Raw genomic sequence first — 25450 nt, 5'->3', positions numbered from 1 at the left:
GATAACCAATGCATGGAAAAATGACTCAGTTTTTATCTTATAAAAGAAAGCATAAATAAAGAAATATTGAATAAAAAATAACGCCAAGCAGTATACAAAATGCTTCAGAAAAGTTTAGACAACATGTTTGTGTGTGTGCACAAAACAACTTACAAATGCCTGTACTATAAGTATTACAAATCCTTTATCCAAATTGTGGAAGCGGTCCGTTTAAGTTTAAACCGACATTTTGACTTTTTCTACCATCTGGGCTGGTATTCAGTATTGGTCGTATTTGGATGTACGAACGGTGTAGCCAATCGGATTTATTGTTGTTTTTTCCCCCAAATATTTATTGTATGAAGGCAGCGGGCCCATATACAGTTATTAATATCTGACCAATAGAATAAATGAAGTCAGTGATGAATGACCATAAGATTAACTTATACTATCTTTTGAATACTATCCCTGATTCAAATCATATCTCAAATAAACAATGCGCATTATAGGATGTGAGGTTTAGCCGAGGATGGTCATCGTCACGTGACCTTTTCGTCAGCTAATGACAAGCCTACATACGCCTTGTTGGTAGCCAAGATGGAGTTAAATTTATTTAGCCGATATTACGCTGGGATTCTGATACTGTTAAGGAGATTTAATATAAAAACACTCATTCCCTTCTTTACTCACACGCATCGGAATCTCATGGTCACACATCAGTGACTTCATTCGCTGTATAGATCCGTTAGATATATATATATATCGCGCGATCCGATTAGCTACATAGTTCTTAGATCCAATTAAAACCAATAATGAATACCATCCCCCAGGAAAGCACGCCAGGTAGAGCGGAATGCTTAAACAGACTTTAAGTAGAAATTGTGGATAACTGTGTTGAAGCTTTGAATTACTCACTTGGTTTACTTTTTTGTTATACTCTTTTATTTATTTTTTAAACAAACCGTTGAAACGATACTTTTGTCAGTCAATTTTAGTCCTCACGGAGGCATTGTTATTTGATCGATACCAAATAATAACAGCGATGCTTGATTGCTCAATTCCTCCATGACGTCTCTGGCGTGATCTTGTTACAATCTTTGTCTATACATTTGCACCCCCCTTAACTAAGTTCTGCAAGAGGTGCAGACGTTCAGACTGATTTTACACCACTTCACTTTTCCAATAGTTTTATATTACGTTCTGGAAGACTTTCCCTTGTGCAGCGAAATCTCATTCCAAAGGTTGTGGATTGAAAGAGACTGTTTATGGACATCCCCCCCCCCCCCACACACATACACACAACATCCACCATCACCAACTTAACCACAACAACCAACACCTTTAAAACCATCACAGGCCTAAGCCCATTATTATTAAAATCTACTTCAAGAATTGTAAGAGTTCAAATTTGGCAGAATTTCAAATCTAAAGAAATAAGAGGAAGCCGAGATAGCCTCGTCTTCTTTTAATAGATCGTCAAAATGGGTCTTTCTCTTATTTGGTGCATTCGTCCGAATCGATATACGTAAAATTAATGAACAGAAAATATTGTCATTGGCCCTCGCAAAAAAGCAAACATCAAATACAAATCGTGGTTTGAATAAGACTGTCCATTGATAATCCCTCCATCCCCTTCCAGACCACCATAACCATAGCATTATTATTATTATTTCATGAATCAATATAAGCCGTACTTATATTCAATTAACCACCGACAGAACTGATGGTCACTATTTTGTGGACGGGTGGAACGTAATTGTCAATAGGATCAGGCTCGGCTATTTTTTTAAAAAAGTATGCCTTTGAAGTTCTACTAATAAATCATGTTTAAAACAGACCACAAGCTACATAACATAATAAAGATACACAATTATCACCGTTTCTGACGTTTAAAGTAAAAGTGTAATGCAAAGAAAAAAATATAAAGAAGGATGAACCATTTTGAAGGTGTTACATGTTGTGAAAAAACAACAACAAAAACAAACAAAACTCCCCACCATAATCTTTTGGTAAAGCGTTCAAGGTCAATTCACGAACCGATACGGAAATTGCCGAAACGTTTCGATAGAGCACTCGCATCCCGTTTAAGGTCAATTAACGAACCAATACAGAAATCGACGAAAAGTTGCGATAGAGCACTCGCATCCCGTTTAAGTCGATTTGCGAACCATTACGGAAATTGCCGAAAATTTGCGATAGGGCACTCACCTCCCGAGTCTACGGCGCAGCTGTTCCGATGACGGCTCTTCTCTCCCCTTCGGAGAGACATGGCGCTGCTCACGCTCGCGGAGACGCTGTTTCCGGACAGGGAGCTCCTTTCATAGACGCTGTAAATGCTCCGGGTCACGCTGTTGCCGCTGCTGCTACTTCCGCGGTCACAGGGGCCTGGCACTTGCTATAATGGAAAAGTGTCAACATCGTTATAGGATAAATTTCGACTAGTATTCAAAATTGGTCTCAATTGGATATAAGATTGATGTAGCTAATCGGATTACTGGTTATCAATAACTGACCAATAAAGTGAATGATGTATGACCGTAAGATTAACTTTAAAGTTGAATATTGAATACCATCCATAGTCTTACATTGTTCTTGTATTGAAAAAAATCTTTGAGCCAAAAGCCAATTAAATCTACGTTTTGTATTGGTTTTGTGTTAATGTTTTGTGTGTTGTTCTGTTACTGTCATGTTAATGATAGTGCTCCTCCTACCTATTATTATCTGACATATTGCTATATTTTACCGACAATTTTAATGAACTTAAAAGGACGTACAGTATTGTCTAAAACAAATGATGCTTTTTGTCTTGTTAAAAACAAATGACGCTTTAGTTTTATCTTGTTTAAAACAAATGACGCATGTTGTCTTCTTTAAAATCAATGACACATTTTTTCCTGTTTTAAAGAAATGACGAATGTTGTTTTTTTAAAGACAAATGATGCATTTTGTCTTGTTCGAAACGAATAGCCCCTTTCGTCTTGTTTAAAACAAAATGCTCCTTTTGTCTTGTTCGAAATAAATAGCTCGTTTCGGCGTGTTCGAAACAAATAGCCCCTTTCGTTGTGTTCGAAACAAATAGCCCCTTTTGTCATGTTCGAAGCAAATAGCCCCTTTCGTTGTGTTCGAAACAAATAGCCCCTTTTGTCATGTTCGAAACAAATAGCCCCTTTCGTTGTGTTCGAAACATATTGCTCCTTTCGCCTTGTTCGAAACAAATAGCTCCTTTATTGTGTTCTAAACAAATAGCCCCTTTCGTTGTGTTCGAAACAAATAGCCCCTTTCGTTGTGTTTGAAACAAATAGCCCCTTTCGCTGTCTTCGAAACAAATAGCCCCTTTCGTTGTGTTCGAAACATATAGCTCTCGTTGTGTTCGAAACAAATAGCCCCTTTTGTCATGTTCGAAACATATAGTCCCTTTCGTCTTGTTTAAAACAAATTGCTCCTTTCGCCTTGTTCAAAACAAATAGCGCCTTTCGCTTTACTTAAAACAGAGGTTCCGTTCGCCTTGCTTGAAACAAATTGCATCCTTTCGCCTTTTTAAAACAAATAGCTCATTTTGTCTTGTTTAAAAAAATGTTCCATTCGCCTTGTTTAAAACAGAGGTTCCATTCGTCTTGTTTAAAACAAATTTCTACTTTCGCCTTGTTTAAAACAGAGGTTCATTTCGTCTTGTTTAAAACTAATTTCAACTTTCGCCTTGTTCAAAACAGAGGTTCCATTCGTCTTGTTTAAATCAAATTTCTACTTTCGCCTTGTTTAAAACAGAGGTTCATTTCGTCTTGTTTAAAACAAATTTCTTCTTTCGCCTTGTTTAAAACAGAGGTTCCATTCGTCTTGTTTAAAACAAATTTCTACTTTCGCCTCGTTTAAAACAGAGGTTCATTTCATCTTGTTAAAAACAAATTTCTACTTTCGCCTTGTTTAAAACAGAGGTTCCATTCCTCTTGTTGAAAACAAATGGCTCCTTTTGCCTTGTTTAAAACAAATAGCTCTTGTTGCCTTGTTTGAAACAGAGATTCATTTCGTATTGTTGTAAACAAATGACTTCTTTAGCCTCGTTCAAAACAAATGGCTCCTTTCGCCTTATTAAGAACAAATTGCTCATCTCGTCTTCTTTATGGGCACCCAAAACATTGTGTCAAATATCAAGCGGACTATTGAACAAAGAGCCTTCTCGAAGAAACTATTTCATTGTCATGTACATGTAAGTAGATCATCGATGCTGACACAATACAAGATATTGGCGAAACAGGACAACATTAAGATAATTAAACAGCTTATTTTACGGCTTCTCGTTGATCATATTAAATACAATGTGGCATTTACGTCAGCAGAAAAAATACCTGACATATAGGCTTGACTCGAATATGATATCTAGACCAGTGACCAGAGTACTCGTATGATGGCTGATATCTGATATCGTTTATATAGAATACAAACTACATGTTAAGCCAATGAAATTGCAGATTAGGCGATCATTTGGTACTAGACTTAATCGTTAAGAATTTCAACTTTCGCGGGTGTTTAAAGGTCTGTTCACTGCCACTCACTCGATACACACCTCCTGCGTCAAATTTTGCGTTGACAATTTATTAGCAAATGATGATATTCTAGGTTGTATTCTTAGTAAGTTGGATGACCTGAAGTAATATCTTGATGATTAAGAATGGGCGGAGTGAGCGTAGCGAATGACCCATTGTTAATCATTAAGATAATACTTTAGGTCGTTTTCCTATTTCATAATGTATGATTAAATAAAAACATTTTGTATTGTTTGTTTGTAATTTCGATTGATAAGACAAAACATTATATATTTGCATTTGTTGCTGTTGCGAGGTACATTCGGTCACATGGGTCCATGGCCTTCCGGGTAATTGATGTCATGTTTTCTGTTTTGTGCTATCAAATTTACATGTAATGGAAAATAGAAGCACATTTTGTACTTTCTTATAAAAGTCAAACGTCAAGAAAATCAAAGCTTGCCAAACCATTAACAAATAAGCATCATTGGAAAGCATTACGCTGATTGCTACATGATATTGCTAAGTATACCCTGTTGGCTGCCAAATATAGACAAAAGCTCATCCTTATATTGTACATAAGCCAAGAAACACAAGCTTCTGTCATGTAATTATTCTGTAACCGTTCGATGCCCTTTGAGTTCCCTTAAGAAACGTCTATTTTGCTGTGTGTGAAAAGTTCATAATAAAACAACAAACACATTGCGTAGTTTAGGAAATACCTTAGGAATTCACAAAGAAAAACCACGCAAGCCCAGCAGGAAAACGCTGTGATCAGAATAGAATGGCCGTTTGTTGACATCGTAAATAAGGTTAAAGAATTAAGTGTAATGAACGAATAATCCATGACATGAACGCGATGAAGATATTAAAAAGAGTGGAAAAGCGCGTTTCGACTTGACCAATCTTACTTCAGATGGAACAATGGAATAGCAAAGGTCGAATGATTGTGCAATTTCAGATTAGATGTCTTTATTTGTGGACCAATCAGAATTGAGTGTCATTCAAATGTTCTCCTTATCATATTCCATAGAACACTTACTCGCTGACTTAATTTTGTAGAAATAATTGACTAACAGTTTTACTATGAATGTATAAGTCAATGTAATCGGCAAAAGCTTGTAGATCTTGGTCATTATTCAATATTGTTCTTATCCTTATCCGTTGACATGCCTCAGTGATTCCATTCAGCCTATTCGTCAGCTAAATATACTGTCCAATCAAAACACTTTCTAATCTTAAATTCTATTTAAATCTATATTTTTTACTGAATACGGTCCATTTTTGTATTTGAACATACGGCGAAACGTTTGGTTTGGCGTGTAACCAAACTTCAGACAGAGCTAATCTTATTTTCGTAAATCGGTACTGAAAAGTTTGGTCAAACGTCTTTCTGGCGTCAATGTCGTCATTGGCCTGGAAGCGTGATGTTAAACAGACATTTGAATTTAATTCGATTCTCATTGGGCCAAACATAATTGCATCCGCTTGACGTAATAGTATATTAAACAAAATATGTTTTAAAGACAATAGAAAACCTCGTTTAAACTGCGTCGCCACTGCGACGGGATCTTTTTTCTGCAGAGCATTATATAACACAATATTTTACATTTTAGACAGTGTGCAGACTCAATAAACCTACGAATTTTAAAAAAAACAACAACAACAGCTCCTGATTCTAAACTGAATAAAGATATACACACACACACATGCAATAACAATTTCGAAGTGTCCCTAAATTGTGCCGACCGATGTTTAAATCGAGCACAGCAGATAGCGTATTAGTTTCAAATGTTCAGTTAAATCCGAAGTCTTTACTCTTAGGAATCTTAATTATTAATGCAATAATTCACCCCAATGGTAACCAATTTGAACTTAGTGAAACAGATAATACGTTAAAACATTACAATTAGTTATTGCTATTATTTATTTATTATTATTATTATTTCTCGTGACGTACCGGCATACCATCCGTGGGTGATTACGTTGGTAAATGGCTCTAAAGCAAAGTACTAACAATAATATGCCATGTATACCAATGGTCTTCTAGAACTCCGTTTTGATACGTTTATTTATAAAACACAAAAATAAATAACTCGTGACTTTGGACGAATTCAAGGACGAACGTTTAGGCCAGAGAAATGGCCCAAATTTCAACGTATCCATACGCGAGGGGGGGAATGTTATCTAGAGGAGGCACAACAAAGGGTCACAATTTTGAATGTGCGCCCTCACCCAAAGAACCCAAATTTATTGTTCAAATGTGGTAAAGAAAACTTCCATATTAACGGATTGGTCGACCTGGATCGTAAATCAACAATCTAATTGACTTCAAAGTTGGTTGGCCTTGGTCAAAAATAGTACCAGCTATTAACTATATAATAGCTGTTGTAATCGAGAATAATCAACCCGTTTCATCATTTTATTGTTTAAGTTAGCATTACACATCTTATCATTTTACATAGTCCCGCTTATGGGCGCCCTACAAGTTTACGTAATTAAAAGATTCCCGCGCCCGCCATTTCGTTAAAGCATTTCATTGGTTTAAACTTAAAAAGAAATTCAGCGCATGCGCTAAATCGAGCGCGCAACCACGCCGTTTCACTTTCGTTCAGGCAGTCGAACCAAAAGGTCAGTTATTTAAGGGCTAGGGTTGCTATTTAAGAAAAATTCCCTCCCACCCACCCAATTGCCGCGTCTTTTGCTTCTTAGCTCTTAATTAGTTTATATAAATGTTCATGAATAGCGGCATGTGTTTGCATTTGTCTGCGCCCGTTTTGCATATCTGCTTTCAACAGAGTTATAACATCCATGGTCGTTTAAAGCCACCACGACGAACCTGCAAAGTGGCTGACCACTACTCAAACACAAGGGCACATTCATCGCTCGTGGGACCCAAACCTTCATCGAATGTACAACTCGTGAAGTTACCAACGGCATGGCTCCTATTAAAAATCGTGACATTTTGTGTTTGTTATGTATTGTAATGCCCTATGAGTTGTGATACGCATTCGGCAGCACTTACAATATGATGTTTTATTAAGCTAATTGAATTATATAAATACAAACAGAAGAGTTATATTTCAAATGCTAACTTGTGAGGTCCGGCCATAGTACACCTTGACGGAATTCGCGTTCATAACTTAAGTTTATTTCATAATCAAACTTCTTAAGCCCATTGGGGGCTATTAAAAACTGCTGCTTTGCCCTTTGGGGCGGTCGCCAATAATACGCCAAGTTGGCAGGTGACCAGATTGCTTCGTTCGCTGTTCATGCTTGTGATTTCGTGCTTGTTTAAATAACATGGAGCCTCGCCATTAAATCCGAACCTTAAATGTAAAAAAAACTAAATAAAATTCTGACAAGTTATTTGTACTGTTGTTTTATTGTCATATAAGAAGGAAGGTTAATATAGTTATGGTTGACCTCCGAGTAAGAGAAGCTACGCGCTCCATTCAGATGCATTGTCGATCTACGTTAATCCATGTCGACAAAAATGCATGTTGTATTAGTTGGTCCAGCTACGATCTATGACCCGGGACAACCAAAGATTATGTTTATCAGAAACGATGTACAATCCTGGTCGTCTCCATATGTAGGCTGTTTCATTTGGTCGATCTACGATCTAGTTTTTATGGCCTTTACATGGTCAATCTACGATCTACGATCCATGCCGACAAAATATGCATGCTGCTTTATTTGGTCAATCTACGATCTACGATCCATGTCGACAAAATATGCATGCTGCTTTATTTGGTCAATCTACGATCTACGATCTATGCTGACAAAATATGCATCCTGCTTTATTTGGTCAATCTACGATCTACGATCCAGGTCGACAAAATATGCATGATGCTTTATTTGGCCAATCTACGATCTACGATCCATGCGACAAAATATGCATGATGCTTTATTTGGTCAATCTACGATCTACGATCCATGCCGACAAAATATGCATGATGCTTTATTTGGTCAATCTACGATCTACGATCCATGCCGACAAAATATGCATGATGCTTTATTTGGTCAATCTACGATCTACGATCCATGCCGACAAAAGTATGCATGATGCTTTATTTAGTCAATCTACGATCTACGATCCATGCCGACAAAATATGCATGATGCTTTATTTGGTCAATCTACGATCTACGATCCATGCCGATCAAGATATGCATGCTGCTTTATTTGGTCGGTCTACTGTGTGTCGGTCAAAATTTGCATTTTAAGTTAGTTGGTCATTGACAAGCTTCAATGTTTAACCCGGGTCAACCAATTTTGATGTCCATTTTATTGTCGACCCATGGCCAACGATCAAGGTCGTCAGCATTCACATGTTTTTGGTATTTTGTTGAGCTTCGATCTATGACCAAGGCCATCCAAGTATTGATGTCCATTACATTGTCGACCCAAGGCCAACGATCAAGGTCGACAAAGTTTACATGTTTTTAGTATTTTGTCGAACTACGATATCTGAGCCATGTCATTCAACTTTAATTTCCATAAGAATGTTTATCTCCGATCTACGATTCATGTCGACAAAAATCATTCTTTATTTTCATTAATTGTCATTAACTTTCATTAATCGATCTACGAGCGACGCTCCAACTTCACAATTAGATCGATTAGGCACTTAAATCAGCGGGCGCTTATGTAGTCAGGGTAACAGTTATTATGTTCGATGAATCATAATTGGTAATACTTGAATACGTTAAAATTTTAGTCCGTAATCGAAATGCAGTCGGCTTAAAGATGCATTCTTACTCCCAAATAAAATTTACCACAATTATATAATTGTTTAAATATACCAAAAAAAGACGATAAATGTCGAAAACAAGGGTTCTTATGAAGGATATCAAGTTTAATTGGAAAGAAATGTGCATAAAACGCGGTATTTTTACCGTATGCGACGATATAAGTAGATCACAGTAAATCTTTTAGCACTCACCAATCATTTAATATTTTTGCGATGTCAGCTATTACTACACGGCTACAATCGTGTTATCAGTAATTAATATTTTCCATTAAGGCATTATTTAGTAAGTAGTTAAAGGTTTATCACACAGTTTATGTTTGTTATACATGTGTAAGTTTTGATTTTGAATGCGAGTGTCACATTAAGGAGACATACTGTGAGAAACTACAACATCTCGATATGAATGACTGACGTCACAATGTAGAGATACACAATGAGCCGACTGCCTGTGGTCCTATCCTTCCAAGCATTGAAAGAGACATTTAAAAATTGTATCTTAATGAAAAAAATGGGTTAATTGGATGGAATTCTTTACGCAAGAGAAAGTAGCTGTAAAGTTCGTCAGACAAACTTCATAGTCGGATACCGACTCTGAAAATGGTAATAAAGGGTAGATGGGTGAGATACTTCTAACAAGAGAAGATATTTGTAAAGTTTTGGACAAACTACATAGTTGGGTACAGACCCTGAATATGATAAAAAAGAGTAAGATGGGTCAGATACTTCTAGCAAGAGAAGACAGCTGTGAAGTATGGACAAACTTGGGTAAAGATTCTGGAAAATGTAAGACAGAGTCATATCGGTAGGAAGATACTTAAAAAGTGTGGGCATATTACTAAATCGGATACAGACTTTGGAAAAAGGTTAACAGTAATAAACAGTGTGTGTTTACCAAGAGATAAATTACGTCATAAATACAACTTCAGAAGGCAACATTTTACTAAGAATGATGACTTAAAATAAAGATAACTTTTTTTTTTCAACATTGTAAATGAAACAAAAGCTATTCTATGCCACCTGAAGAGCTCTGCCTTCGATTTATTACCGGAGTTTGATTAGGTGATCAGTTTCGTCAAACACTGACTGTACTGACTCAGTGTGTGTATACCACGTGATAAATTACGTCATATATGCTACGTCGGAAGGCAGTATTTTGCTTAAAATGAGGACTTAAATCAAAGATAACTTTTCTTTTACAACACCATTTTAAAAGAAACAGAGGACAGTCTATGCCGCTTAAAGAGCCCCGCCTTCGTTTAATTGCCGGGGTTTTATAAGGTGATTAGTTTCACCAAATACTTCGACAAACCTGTTTTCAAAATCATGTTTTGACAGTGCTCAGTCAGACGGCCGTACTGTGAAAAGGTGTTTAAAGAAACTTTACTTTTAATCAAACTCTGGTAAAACACCGAAGGTAGGGCTCTGTTAGCGGCGTAGAATGCGCTATGTTTCATTTAAAATGGTGAAGAAATAGTGAAGTTATCTTTGTTTAAAGTATTTTTTCAAATCAAAATATTGCCTTCCGACGTAGCATTTATGACGCAATTTATCACGTGGTATACACACACTGTGACTGTTTCCAAAATATTGTCAGAAGCTGCGTTGACAGCGCTCCATCAGATAGTGGATTTGTGAAAAGATTTGTCGATGTTTGTTTTAGAAACTTTACTTTCAATAAAATTCAAGTAAAAGACCGAATACATGGTTATGTTAATAGCGAAGACTGCGCTTTGCTTCATTTAAAATGGTGAATAAATAATCAAGTTATCTTTGTCTTAAGTATTGAACTGAAGCAAAATATTGCCTTTGGACATAGCATTTATGCCGTAATTTATCATGTGGTATACACACACTGATTTAATATATAATAGTGCCAGATATTTTATGTAAAAGATACTTCTAAATTGCATTCATGCTTGTAAGTCGGGTACAGCGTTTGGAAATGGTAGAAAGGAGTAAATTGGATCAAAAACTTTACGTAGAAAGATACTCGTAATGTGTAGAAATCCTCTCCAATAAAGCTGTGTACAGAATGTGGAAAATAGAGCCATAAACTTCGCCTGTAATAGCAGCTGTGTCAGTCACTTGTCTGCTAGTATCGACGTATCTGGATTTCCGAGAGAAATTTCTGAGTCCTGCACCCTTGGATTCTCATGTAGACATAACTGTATAATAATGGAAGCTGTTGCGTATGAATACAATTTTCTCCAAGATTACTACCTTGCCGTGAGGAAGTATTCGCCGCAAATGTCGATTTGAAGTACGCAATGGACACTTGCTGACTAGACTGTTAGATATATCGCTGAGTGTTCAGAATGTTGCGGTTAAAAACGTTGTTTACGTCATCGCTGTTAATATTCAAATATACATTGTTCAGGAGTTTGTATAAACACGCGTGTAGTCGTTGGTTTGTCTAAGAAGAGTTGAGGGAGAGGGCCGTAACTGATCCGTAATTATCAAACATGCAAAGGGAATAGGCCACGAGTTATACCAAATAACTCGTGGCCTATTCCCTTTGCATGTTTGACAATTAATTATTTGTCTCAAGTTCTATGTTTACATGTACCTGTTTACGTTGTACTGTATTTACACACATGCAATAAAATATAATGAAATTAAATTACGAGTTAAGACAACTATTGCAGCTGTATATGTTTTTATTTAAATATATAAGCCTATCATAAAAAAGTTAACCTTTACAAGTTAAAAATGATATCGTTAACTACGTTGTTAACGTAAAACACGGTCTAAACAATCGGTATACTTTTTAGCTGCACTCTCACGGATTGACCGTTTTGAAAACTTCATTTATTGATTTTTTTTTGTCTTGGAATTAGCCAGATTTTGTGTAAATGTTTGGAAACCAGTGATATAAGACTGCTGACAAAAAACAACTCGCAGATTTTCATAGTTTTCTTCGATCAATCTGTGAGAGTGCAGCTTTAACGTATATTATACACAAAATGGAAGTATTACAGTATAGGGTATTTTTTTTTCAAATCTCATTTTATGTTTATGGCAATGTATTATATTGATGATATACATGTTCAAGTATGTATAAAATATAATTTTGGCTAGTTGAATTTTTAATTGTGACTTTAATGAGCCTTTGTCATCAAGTCACTGTGGTACAGTCGAACCCCGTTGGCTTGAACTCCAAGGGACGGACGAAAATACCTCGAGTCTCGTGAAAATCGAGCCAAGTAGTAGTGCTTACATTTATTAGAACAAATCTGTCCTTTCATCAAGTCCGAGCCAACGAGGACATCGATCCAAGTGAAAAATTACCCCACTCTTTCTTTTTGTTACTCGTAACAAGCTTAAAAGAGCCCTTGTTTTCATTGCTTGTAATTGCAGCGCTCCATGCAATTACAATTTATTACGCTTAAATGATCAATTACCCCTCTTAAGGAAATTAAAAGCTCTGGTATGGAGCTTTAACAACCCTTTGCACGCACGGAATATCATTTCTTCATTTTTTTTCCAACAGTTATGTAACTTTTAAAGGAAGGCATTTTAAAAATAATAATGATGAACTAATTTTCGTAATGTAAATACCAGAACAAAAAATCCATTTGTCTAAATGAAATAAAGGACTTAAACATGAAAAACCCTTTTTTCCACATTTATGGAACTATTAAAGAAAGTTATTTTAAGGTTACACTCTTATTTGAAATTAATACATACACATGTATAACAAACATCAATTTTGACTGATAAACCTTTAACTACTTACTAAATTATGCATTTATGGAAAATATCATTACTGATAACAAGATTGTAATCGTGTATTTAATAGCTGAAACCGTAAAAATATTAAATGATTGGTGAATGCTAAAAGATTTACTGTAGTCTCATGAGGTAGAAATACCGTTTTTATTCGTATTTCGTTCAAAATCAACTCGGTATCCTTCATAAGAACCATTGTTTTCAACATTTGTTCATCTTTTTATAAATATTAAAACAATATTACTAATTATTTGGGAGAAAGAGTGCATCTTTTATGAAATAAAGGACTAAAACCAGTCCCGTAAACCTGAATAAACGTTATGAAATTTAAAGCTGCACTCTCACAGATATACCATTTTTACAATTTTTTTTTATTTTTTGTCTTTGATTACGCAATTTTTTGCGTAAATACCTGTAAACCAAAAGATAGATGACAAAAAATCAGATCGTAGATTCTTATATTTCTGTTCGAAAATTAATGTTTCATGGCTTAAACCATAACTAACGGTTTAAAAAAACCCCATAAAACATCAATTTTTGAACCTGAATATAAAACTCTGCGATCTAATTTTTTGTCAGCAGTCTTTTTTAACTGGTTTCCATGGATTTTCGCAAAAATTGGCTCGTTCCGAGACAAAAAAAAGTTGTCAAAACGTTCAATCTGTGAGAGTGCAGCTTTAAGCCAGTCGCTTTGGTTAAAAATGTTGAACTTAATGAACGATTATCAGTAATTGTTGCTTTATTTTTCCGCAAACGTAGTCTAAATAGTTCAGCAAGCACATAAACATGCCAATGTATCCATGTTTAGATTTTTTTTTTTTTTTTTGAAATTAGTCTAGCTTAAAACAGTTCACATGTTACGTGTAAACATTGAACAATGAAGTCTGTGCAACTGCCATGAATTGTGCCAAGTTTATAAACTCATAACACAGGTGTTTTTTTCGGCTTCATCGAATGTAACATATTCACTGCTTCCATCGTGAGATTTTTCGAATACGAAACAGATTTATCCTTAACGCTGTAAACCCATTTTGGGGTAAAAAAGAGTCCATTTTTTGGAAAACGCAGGACAAGAAAGTCATAAAGGTTGACAAAACCCATTTTGGGCAAACACATGACAAAAAGTCATATAGGTCGACAAAACCCCTTTTTGGGGAAACTCTCTTCGATAAAGTCATAAAGGCTGACAAAACCCATTTTGGGCAAACACATGACAAAAAGTAAAGGCTGACAAAACCCTTTTTTGGGCAAACACATGACAAAAAGTCATATAGGCTGACAAAAGCCATTTTGGGGCAAACACATGACAAGAGAGTCATAAAAGCTGGCAAAACCCATTTTTGGCAAACACAGAACAAGTAGGTCATAAAGGCGGACAAAACCCATTTTTGGGCAAACACAGAACAAGAAAGTCATAAGGCTGACAAAACCCATTTTTGAGCAAACATAGGACAAGAAAGTCATAAAGGCTGACAAAACCAATTTATGATAAAGGCTAGACAAGAGAGTCAATAGATTTACACAAAATAGATAAAGGCTGACACATTCCATTTTTGGTTAACGCGTTATAATTTATTGGTGATATTCAAGGCTGAAGATTCATTTTGTGCATTTTCCATTTTGGAACGGTAACAAAAAGGCGGAGCTTAAGCATGGGGATAATTACAATTTCACTAATACGCACGCAAGTTATTGAATGTTTTCATTGACAACGGGGTACGAAACTTTATCAACATTCCTTGTCATTGAACAATTTATATATTTATATGTTATATTATGTTATTGGCACTTCTCGCTTGGGCATACATTTTAATAACACGGGTAGCCGTTGCAGTAACTGGCATACAATGTATATCGAAATATGGAACTTAAAAAGCACATAAAATTAATGTAAGGGGACTATGAATTAATTCATACCCGCCCGCCCTCTTTTTCCGTCCTCCCCCATAACATTTATGAACTCAAATAAAAATGCTGAACATGGGTCTGTATTTGCGTATTGTCCAGTACTGTCCGGGCCCCAATTTCTCGAAACTTCTTAAGCTAAACATGCTTAAGTCGCTTATTTCAATTAGCCAAAATACATTCTAAAAATGGATTTTGATAAATGAAAAATGGTTTATTCCGATTATCATACTTATTATTTCTACATAATTTCTAAACATTCTTGAAGAAGCAAACATAACACATTTTATAGAACAACAAAAAATAGTGAGATTAGCTTAATCCTGTTATAAGGGACTTCAGAAGTTTTGAGAAATTAGGGCCTGGCGTTTATTCTAACCAACTTGTGTTGATGAAAACATTCACATGTAAAAATCGAGAATTGTTACTATGGTGTTCGTGGTTCGTCTAGAAACACATGTATATGGTCTCTTATGCTATAAGAAAGAACATGAACTCATATTCAACGGTGAAACATTCATCTAGAAAAAATACGAAAACAAAAATTAAATAAAACGTTACTCTCCGCCTCCATTAAAACAAAAAATAGATGAAATTTTAGCAATCAATTTATATTGGCCTAATCCAATCTGAACGGAAGCAGTTACATCGTAGATTACGCGACAAAATAAAGTTAAACAAATCTTGCGGGAGAGCAATAAAGGGTTTTTGTAATGCAAAAACAAATAAAACGCAGAATCAGATTTGAGACAAATTATTAATTACGTTTCCATCTTTCCAGTACAGCAGCGTAAATCGATGTCATCGACATGCTCATTGTACGGGAAAGTTTTTGAAGTAAAAAGCAGGAAATGTTGTGGAGGCTGCGTATTAAACGTTTATTTTAAGTAATACTCGTATGCAAAATCAATTCGTATGCATGCATTTCAACATCGCCGGCTACCACGATACTTTCTTCCATTACACTTCATATTTACCGTGGGACAATTGACTGACAAAATCTCATTTAAATAACTATGTATAAGGCAACAGTCTTCTGCTTCGTTGATCGTAGATGAATTAGCATGTTACACTCAAATATTGTTTAATTAATTTACAATGTCAGTGGTTCCGTGGCCGTGTGGTCTTAACTACTACCAATTATTATTGTACTGAGAAGGTTGGCCCGGTTCAACTCTATGTTTTAACCGTAAAGCATCTGGTACTTTGCGGAACCAATGAAACTGCCAACTTCATTATCCATGATTACGAGATTTTCCTAGCCAAATTGCCCACGGTACACAGCGAAGCACACCGAAGTGTGTGTCGGCGGTATCCGACAATGGTATAACAAACATAACCTTTGAGTGATAAACCTTTAACTAATTACTAAATAAGGCATTTATGGAAAATATTATTTATTGAAAGCACGGTTGTAACTGTGTTTTAATAGCTGAACACCTAAAGACATTAAATGATTGGTGAGTGCTAAAAGATTTACTGTGATCTACTATCGTCTTATACTAAGGTAGAAATTCCATGTTTTCTACACATTTATTTAAAATTTAACTCATTATCTTTCATAAGAACTATTGTTTTGGACATTTATCCATCCTTTTTGGTAAATTAAAACAGTTGTTTTGATTGTGGTAAATCTTATTTGAGAGTAAGAGTGCATCTTTAAAGGAAACGGAAAGTTAGAAATGTTCATCGGAAAAACATCCAAAACCATGATCAATATCTTTCATCTGAACATTCTAATTGCCACCACTCTTTTATTGATTTCTGTTTCGTCTTATGCAAAGAGAAATAATGAAAGTAATTACTGTTAAGTTAGCCGCGGAGGAAGAAAACACGATATGGTTCAGTGATTAATCGGGTTAGTTAGAAACAATTGAACATCGGTGAGCACACCACATGTGGACGATAGGTCAAACAAATATTAACATTAGAAGACAGCTAGAGAATCTAATTAGGGAATATAAATAGTTAGTGACTTTTCGACCCCCCATAGTTCAAACAAAATAAATATTTTGGAAGAGGCAGTGGGTACAGTATTGGTTAATGGAGGACAAAACATCCAATGGTCAAAATATCCTATAGTATGTTTGACAGGGTGGACAAGACATCCACCATAAATATGAAAAGATTGACAAAACATTCAACACCATTATGACGCGGTGGATAAAACATCCCATATCATTTTGACACGGTGGACAAAACATCCAATATCATTTTGATGCGGTGGACAAAACATTCAGCACCATTATGACACGGTGGACAAAACACCCCACATCATGTTTACACGGTGGACAAAACATCCCACACCATTTTTACACGGTGGACAAATCATCCCACACCATTTTTACACGGTGGACAAAACATCCCACACCATTTTTACACGGTGGACAAGACATCCCACACCATTTGTACACGGTGGACAAAACATCACACACCATTTTAACACGGTGGACAAAACATCCCACACCATTTTTACACGGTGGACAAAACATCCAACATCATTTTGACACGGTGGACAATTCATTCCACACCATTTTTACATGGTGGACAAAACATCGAACGTCATTTTGACACGGTGGATTTTTTAAGAGATGTGTTGTCAACCGTGTCAAAATGCTGGTGGACGTTTTGTCCACCGTGTCAAAATGCTGGTGGATGTTTTGTCAGCCCTCTTAAAACGATGCGGGATACTTTTCCACCAAGGCAAAAATGGCATGGGATATTTTGTCCGGCTCCCAGTTTAGTTACCAGGTGCACCATTTGAAAGGGAATGGCTTGCAGATGACAAATGAATCATATCTGACCGAAATGAATCATATCTGACCGAGCAGACAGTATAGATAAATGTATCGCATTTGTAGTTGTGGTCTACTTTTCAACTGAAATCAAGAGCTGTATTCAATACATATCTTAATTGGATCTAAGAACGATGTAGCTAATCGGATTACTCAACATAAATAACGGACCTACTGTGAAGCCAGTCAATGATGTATGACAATGAAATTGACTTAGGTTGAATATTGAATACCACCCTGGCATTAAGTAGCCAATTATACAATAATTGAAACTGCAATTTGATACTATTTTCGGTAAAAATATACTTATTCTTGAATCAATCAATAATTACACCCGAATTTCTATTCCTTAAATGAACGGCCTTTCGGTAATTATAATCATCATCCGATGAACGCAACATCTTCGGATATGCTCGTATCGCGTATAAATATAATATGTACATTGGAAATTGTTTATCTTGTTATTGTTTTAAATGTGTCAGTAGGCCACAAAAAACTTAAACTATCATGTAGAAAAGTGTTCATTTATGATTTGTTATAATTTTGTTGTCACACGCGCGACTATAAGTTATTTACGTTAAAAATGAACTTTGAAGTTGTTTATTTTTCTCGCATTGTTATGACGTCGACGTATATGACAAACTGTTTTCGGTAACTGTGGGGATGTTATATTTACAGAATGGGTGAGAAAGAATTACTGAAAGTTTTATTTAAATGAAATTAAGTTTTTTTTAACGATTCTGGAAATCAATAATGGTCTACTGGTGTAAATATAAGTAATGAATTGCGTGGTAGATGTCATTACCGGGATATGAACGCAGTTGGGCTGGAGTCCACGCACTTGAAACAACCCAAATTCGTTTATACCCCGAGAATGACATCAACCACGCAATTCATCCCTTAATGAAGCCCTTTCAAGAGTGCATCATACGTAAAAGCAAAGATACGAAATAAATTGTGTTCGGTTCTGTTCCAGGAAACTGAACTTATATGAGGTCACAAGGCACCCAAATTTCAGATCCTTAAATACTGCATACCTGATGTTAGCCGAAGTAAAAGAAAGCAGAACAGGGATGAGTGATTGATCAGTTTAGTTAGAAACAATGAAACATCGCTGAGCAAAGAGCAAGCGGACGAAAGGCCAGACCAATATTTACATTAGGAGACAGCTGGAGAATCTAATTAGGGAATATAAATAGTAAATGACTTTTCGACCCGCTACCCCCTATAGTTCGAACAAAATATACATAGGCAGGAGGAAGAGGCATTATGTTCAGTAGTGTTGGGAATCGGTTGCAATTTTACTATCGATGATCGGTTCCACTCAAGTAATCGATTATCGATAGTACAATCGGTTTTCAAAATACTAGATAGTACCTGAGTTGTAGTTTTATTCATGTACAGTATTAAACTCTTAATTATTATATGCATATACCTTATGTCTATGATTGAAGTTATTAAGTGTTGTTGTATAAAAAATAGTTCATTTTCTTGCTCATTGTGGCTTTCATCAGCCATTTTGTTAAAGATAACATCTGAACACTTACTAAATATTTGAATGTTTTTTTGATTTTTTTTTTGATTTTTTTTTTCGATAATCGATTATAACTAAATACTATCGATTGTCGCCGATTTCAGGCCCAACCAATCGATTTTCGATTATAATCGATCATCGGAACATCACTAATGTACAGTATTAAGCTATTTAGTTCGCACACACTTTAGAGCACATTTTACAGTTTAATGACTTTTACGTCCTTTTTAGCCTCACGAACACTCGATACATTCGTGACATTTAGCTTTTGGTGCTCACACGCTGAAATATATTACGATTATACACTGAAAGAAAACAATTATCCTCTTTACACTAAGTCACCAGTCATCTGACACAATAAACGTTTTTTCTGAGAAAGATTGTTTTTAATCATCCGCAGCAAGAAAAGTAAGGCACATTTGATTTGATGTTCTATTTTTGCATTCCTTTTTCTGGAAGTATGGCGATATTATGCTACATAAAAATCGTCCATTTTTTCCCCCATGAAAGTGGATGTTCTGCCTATCAAAGTCTTTAATTTAAGATGACAATATTTATACTGCTCAGGGTATTAAACAAGTCGATGAAAACAAATGTTCCTGCGCTGCAGAATTGTATATACTGCTCAATTCAATCAAGTCGATTATTACCATGTTCCTGCGTGTCATAATTGTCTGAACAATACTTACTTTTGAAAAAAGTAAGTGTTCTTTTTGTCTGCTTATCGATTATGTCGGCAGGTCGTGTGCAGTCCGGCACCGACTATTCATTTAGAAGAGCAAAAATACATTATAACTACCTTAAGTGTTAAGTACGAAATACCGCGCAAATGCCTTTATTTTAGCCACTGCGCATGCGTGCCCTTCAAAATAACTAATTAATGAACAAGTTGAAATTTGGCGGGTATTTCCGTTACTAGATTGAAATTTGGATGTTTTGTGTTCTGCTTAATGGATATTTTATTGTTCAAGCTCATCTAAAGGATTTGATGTGAATCTGCTCAGCTAAAGGATTTGATGTGAATCTGCTCAGCTAAAGGATTTGATGTGAATCTGCTCAGCTAAAGGATTTGATGTGAATCTGTTCGGCGCTCTATTGGAACATGAGCCGAAACACTAACAGCTGAAGACAAAATAATCATTACCTCGTCATCTTTGAAGGTACCTTTCTCTTTGAATATATCCTGGTCAAGTTTTAGCTGCGAAAAATTGCTATTATCAACCTTTTACAAATTATGTTAACAACACATGCCACGACGGATATCATACATCAATAAACGTCGTGTCTAATCTATTCATTCATCTGTTTTTAACTTGTAAAAATATGATGATATCGCAGATACTACAGCAAATACAAACGACATGAATGACACATTCCTCTGAATAAAATCTTATTATCAGCAAGCGCTGTCTCAAGAGATGAATGAAAGTCCCAAAAGGAAAACATTCATCAAAACTTCCATTGACACACAATTAACAGGTCGGAACTTTTGTGCGCAATGGCATCAACATGCAAACGTTCCGTGTATATATTTAGATCTATTTACTAGCTAAAGAAGCGATCAACACTGATTCATTATTAAACGGTTTACTCACGGATCTTTCGTAAGGGAATTGACAATAATCAAGGCACAAAGCAATCTCGTGTGCATCACAAGAATAACCGATTCCAAAATTAACACAATGACAAATGTTATTCAACTATTCAATTTAAGTGCAGAAACCTGTGACATTCGGAACTCCTCGGTTATTTTCCATCGCAAACAGCCTTGGATGCATATTGACGGCTTACAATGTCAGAAATCTTTCCATTTGAATCACGATGAAAGTAGACCATGTAGTAATTTCAACAGAGCAACTAAACTTTATGTCTTTTCTTTTGGGGAGAATAATCATTTATGCACTTGCAATCAAATTAGACTTAGTAATACACTTTACACTTTAAAACAATATACTTATTTAATACCATTATTTATTTTTACGACCTACTTTTACTGATGTACCGGCACACATCCGAGGTTGTTTTTGATGGAAAAATGCCGACCAATGGTAAATAAATGAACATCTTCGTATGGTGTTTAAGTATTTCAAATGGTGCCTTATTCGGGGCACCGTTACGCGACCTAAATGCAGTAATATATCTGCCACAAACTGTATGCGGCGGCGTGGTGCCTCCATGTCGTAATGTATACGGCACTGTTTCAGAACCCTTCATATTTTAAGAGTTAGTCATTTTCTGCCGGTATACAACGTACAGTCATATTTTCATTCATGGCCATATTTTCGCACCTTTCATTGTGATGGCCAAAGGCGTTACAGTATATCATTGTTATTATAATAATACACTTATTTATAGAATATTTAATAATTATATAAATAAACTGTATAAGCAATAAACGGAAGTCATAAAAATTATACTAAATCGGTAAAATAAGGCAATAAACTCATTTTTGAAGAAATGATATTCAAGTTTAGAGCTCTGAAAATATAATATTATAACATGCAGTTTTTTTTTCGTACCACTGCATGACTTTATACAAATAACATTTCCACGAAAATGTAATGTACATCTGCCATTTAAACCTTCAAGTTTTGTATTGTGACAAAATCCCAGGGTTTTAAAGCTTGGGTAAATTTGTACGGGAACTAGCGATGCTGGTTCTCGAGCCTGGCTCTCAGAGCCACCGCTCGTACGTGTGGTCGTGCATGGTACGAGATCTGTCTCATCTCTTCTGTCTTTCCTTCTGGCGTTTTGAGCCACCATCGGTACATGTGTATGTGGTCGCACATGTTTCGAGATCTTCAATACATCCTCATCCTAGCCTCCTTTCCCAACACTTTCTCTTCCGTTTACACACCCATACCTCTTTTCCTTTTAAATATCAAAACACTTTTTAATGTACTTTCAACCTCTTCAGCATCTAATCTTCTTTCTCGCTCTTCTTGCTCTTTCACTTTCGTCTGTATCTCTCCTATACCTCCAACTATTTTTTCTAACCAAATTATTTCCCCCTTCTCTCTCTCTCTCTCTCTCTCTCTCTCTCTCTCTCTCTCAATTATCTCCCAACTCTTATCTCCCTCCCCTATCTGTCTCCTCTTCCTCCTCTTTCTTCCCCTCTTTACCCCTATCTTCTTTTCCTCCCCTCTCTGTCCGATATTTCTACCCCACCTCTTTCTCCACTCATTTTCTCTCCTGTCTTTCTCCCTCTCTTTATCCCCATCTTTCTCCTCTCTTTCTCTCCCCTCCTCTTTACCCCTTGCTCTTTTCCTTCCCCTCTTAACCCCTTATCTTTTTCCCTCTCCTTGTTCTCTTATCTTTCTTTTCCTCCTCATTTACTTCCCCTCTTATCTTCTTTCCCCCTTGCTTTATTATCTTTCTCCCTCCTCTTTTCCTTCCCCTCTTAGCCCCCTTATCCCCTTGCACGCTTATCCCCTCCTCTTTCCCCTCTTTTACTTCCCCTCTTAACCCCCTTATCTTCTTTCCCTCCCCTTGCACTCCAATCTCCCCCTCATTTCTTTGCCTTCTTGTCTTTCTCCCCTCTTTTTTTCCACCTTTCCCCCTCTCTCTCTCTCCAATCCTTTCCTTACCATGTTCCGTATTACTATTGATCATTTTATTTCATACATGTATTGTAAATGATACACGCATAGCTGAAGAACTCCAGACGAATGGTGTTAAAACGACATTTCGAATATGGACAGAATCAAGCATGTCATATGAAGAGTTTAGACAGTCAACAACTAAACATCTCGTCACATTTTAACCGTATTACTTTATAATCGAAAAGATGTAATGACAATATTTTTAATTGGGAGTTTCGAGGTTCTTATCAAAGTTCTTAGTTTTTAATCGTTATATAGTCTGCCATAGATCTACAAGAATTGGGATGAATATTGGTTCTAAAAATGTCCAGAATGAACCAGTAAGCATTTTCTTAAATATGCATTGTTTTCACGAGATGTTTTAATACAGACATGATTCGATGCACAAGGTCGTTTCAAATATAATTTTTTAACTTAATGAAACCAATGTTTATATTCATTGTATAGTGGATGTTGAATACCCCAAACAATGAACCAGGGAACCTGGACGCACCGAGCATTACTGCCCTTGTTTTTAGGTTACATATAGCATATGGTTAAACGTGTTTTATTGACATATTTAATCTTGCCTAAGTACCAGTACCGTATTGTCAAAAACACTGAAAAATGAAGACGACAGATTTAAGATTGTCGTTTTCTACTGAATAATTGGATAGTGTTTCAAAAACTTAATATTATGTAATGTGCTGTAAAAAATATAAATATATTTTTTTCCTTTTTTCAAGGTAGCGGGGTCAAAATTTATCCCGTTTGCGACGATGGGAATCATATATTTTTGTGATGTGAAACAAATTACATGTCAAAGACAGCATTATAAAGTCTCAGATATCTTTGAATATTGTTTTTGCATTGCTCTAATACGTGTTACCTCAAGCCTGGTTATTTCTGAAGAAGTTGACAAGGAAGTTCAATTTGGACACAAATCAAAATCATTTATTTCAGTATATTGTATATGTTATCGAATGGGTCTACTTGGCGTAATGATATATGAGTGCATCGCCGGCGGCCTCGTTACATTTTCGTTAATCTTGAAACCTAAAACGTAACATTATGTAATAAACTGTAACAAACATTTTTTACTCTTTTAAATACTCTTATTTTTCAAGGTTGTGGAGGCAAATGTTCAGAGATGTGAAACAAATTACTTGTCAAAGACAGCATTAGAAAGTTTCAAAACATCTTTGATATATTATTTAGCCTTGCTCTAGTACGTGTCACCCCAAGCCTGGTTAGTTCTGAAGAAATTGACCGAGAAGTTCGAACAAAAACAAACTCAGTGGTAAAACCAAATCAGAACACCTCGACTATTATCCAACAGATCAAAACCTAGGAAATAATACGGGTCACAGTCCATCAAGGCGGCGCTTAATGAAAACGATTTGTATGTGTATTTAATCGTCAACGGACATTTCAAATTGAAAACATGGCGAAGAGTCTCAGGCTGTATATACATTTAAGACACAAATCAAAATAATTCATTTCACTACAATTTTTACGCTATCAAATGGGTCTACTTAGCGTAATGATAATTGAGTTAATCGCTGGCGGCCTCGCCACATTTTCGTTTATCTTGAAGACTTTTTACGATGCCTATTCCGAAGCTTGCCGGAAATGGGCGAAAATTGCCGGAGATTGCCGAGTTATTTGGATTGATGTAAAATTGTGATAAAAGAAAATTAAAGGCATTGGCGGCGTGTGCTTCAAATGCTCCGTCATAATTTGTATTTGATACTAGCAATATCCAAATGTTATTTCTTCCTATTATGTTCCTTTTTTGGCGATCTTCCATTACATAGCTCATTATATTAATGCATTTTAGCATATGATATGATGGCACGCTTTAAATTATTGATGTAAACATGAAACCTATATTGATAGTTTGACCTTTTGTTAATCACATAACTGATATTATTAAATATTCATATTTCAACCATACAAACAGACCGTGGATAATTAAAGCTGCTCTCTAACAGATTAACCGTTTTGACCACCTATTATTTTTATTTTAATTGGAATGAATCAATGTTTTCGTAAATGTCCGGAAACCATGATATAAGACTGCTGACAAAAGATCAGTTCCCAGTTTTTCATATTTACATTCGAAAATTGATATGTTATGTGTAAAAGCATTACTTAAGCGTTGCGAAAAAATAAGTTTTCAGCAGTTAAACAATTGATATCTGTCCTTTAGTATCTTATATGACTGAAATGAAATCATTGATGCTAAATCAGCTGATTCTGAGACAAATAGATTATAAGTATCTATCATGTGTTTCCGGTACTGATAGAAAAATCCGACCCGAGGACACGCGCGTAAGCCGGTAACGGTGACGTAGAAAACTAACTTTTGTACAATTACACCAAAAAGGGCGTGCGACGTTGTTTACCGACGTCATAGAGCGCAGTAATTTTGAATAACTAAAAATAGCGTTTTTTAACGATTATTTATGTTCAGTTTTAATTAAAAGTCTTGCAAACATATATATTTGATTGCGCTTTATTGAAATGGCATAAAATATTGTTCATACACCATACAATAAATGAAATAAGAAGTGGCGCGTTGTTGCGCGTGACTCATCTTACATGGGGTATGTAAGATGGGTTTTTCCAGCACTGGTCACATGACCGGAAA

At 35.8% G+C, this 25450-nt stretch overlaps 1 protein-coding gene across 1 annotated transcript in view; it reads right to left on the bottom strand.

Annotated features, from left to right (window-relative positions):
* Positions 1-25450, bottom strand: part of LOC128210573 (1-phosphatidylinositol 4,5-bisphosphate phosphodiesterase epsilon-1-like) — a 181789-nt gene that overhangs the window by 131697 nt on the left and 24642 nt on the right. The window contains exon 3 of the mRNA XM_052914925.1: positions 2188-2374. Coding sequence (XP_052770885.1) covers positions 2188-2374 — 187 coding nt within the window. The remainder of the gene's footprint in view (positions 1-2187; positions 2375-25450) is intronic.

This window comes from Mya arenaria, chromosome 12 (assembly GCF_026914265.1).
Source record: "Mya arenaria isolate MELC-2E11 chromosome 12, ASM2691426v1".
NCBI classification, from domain to species: Eukaryota; Metazoa; Mollusca; class Bivalvia; order Myida; family Myidae; genus Mya; species Mya arenaria.
Note: the sequence above shows the minus strand (reverse complement) of the source record. Positions and strands in the feature narration are given on the sequence as shown.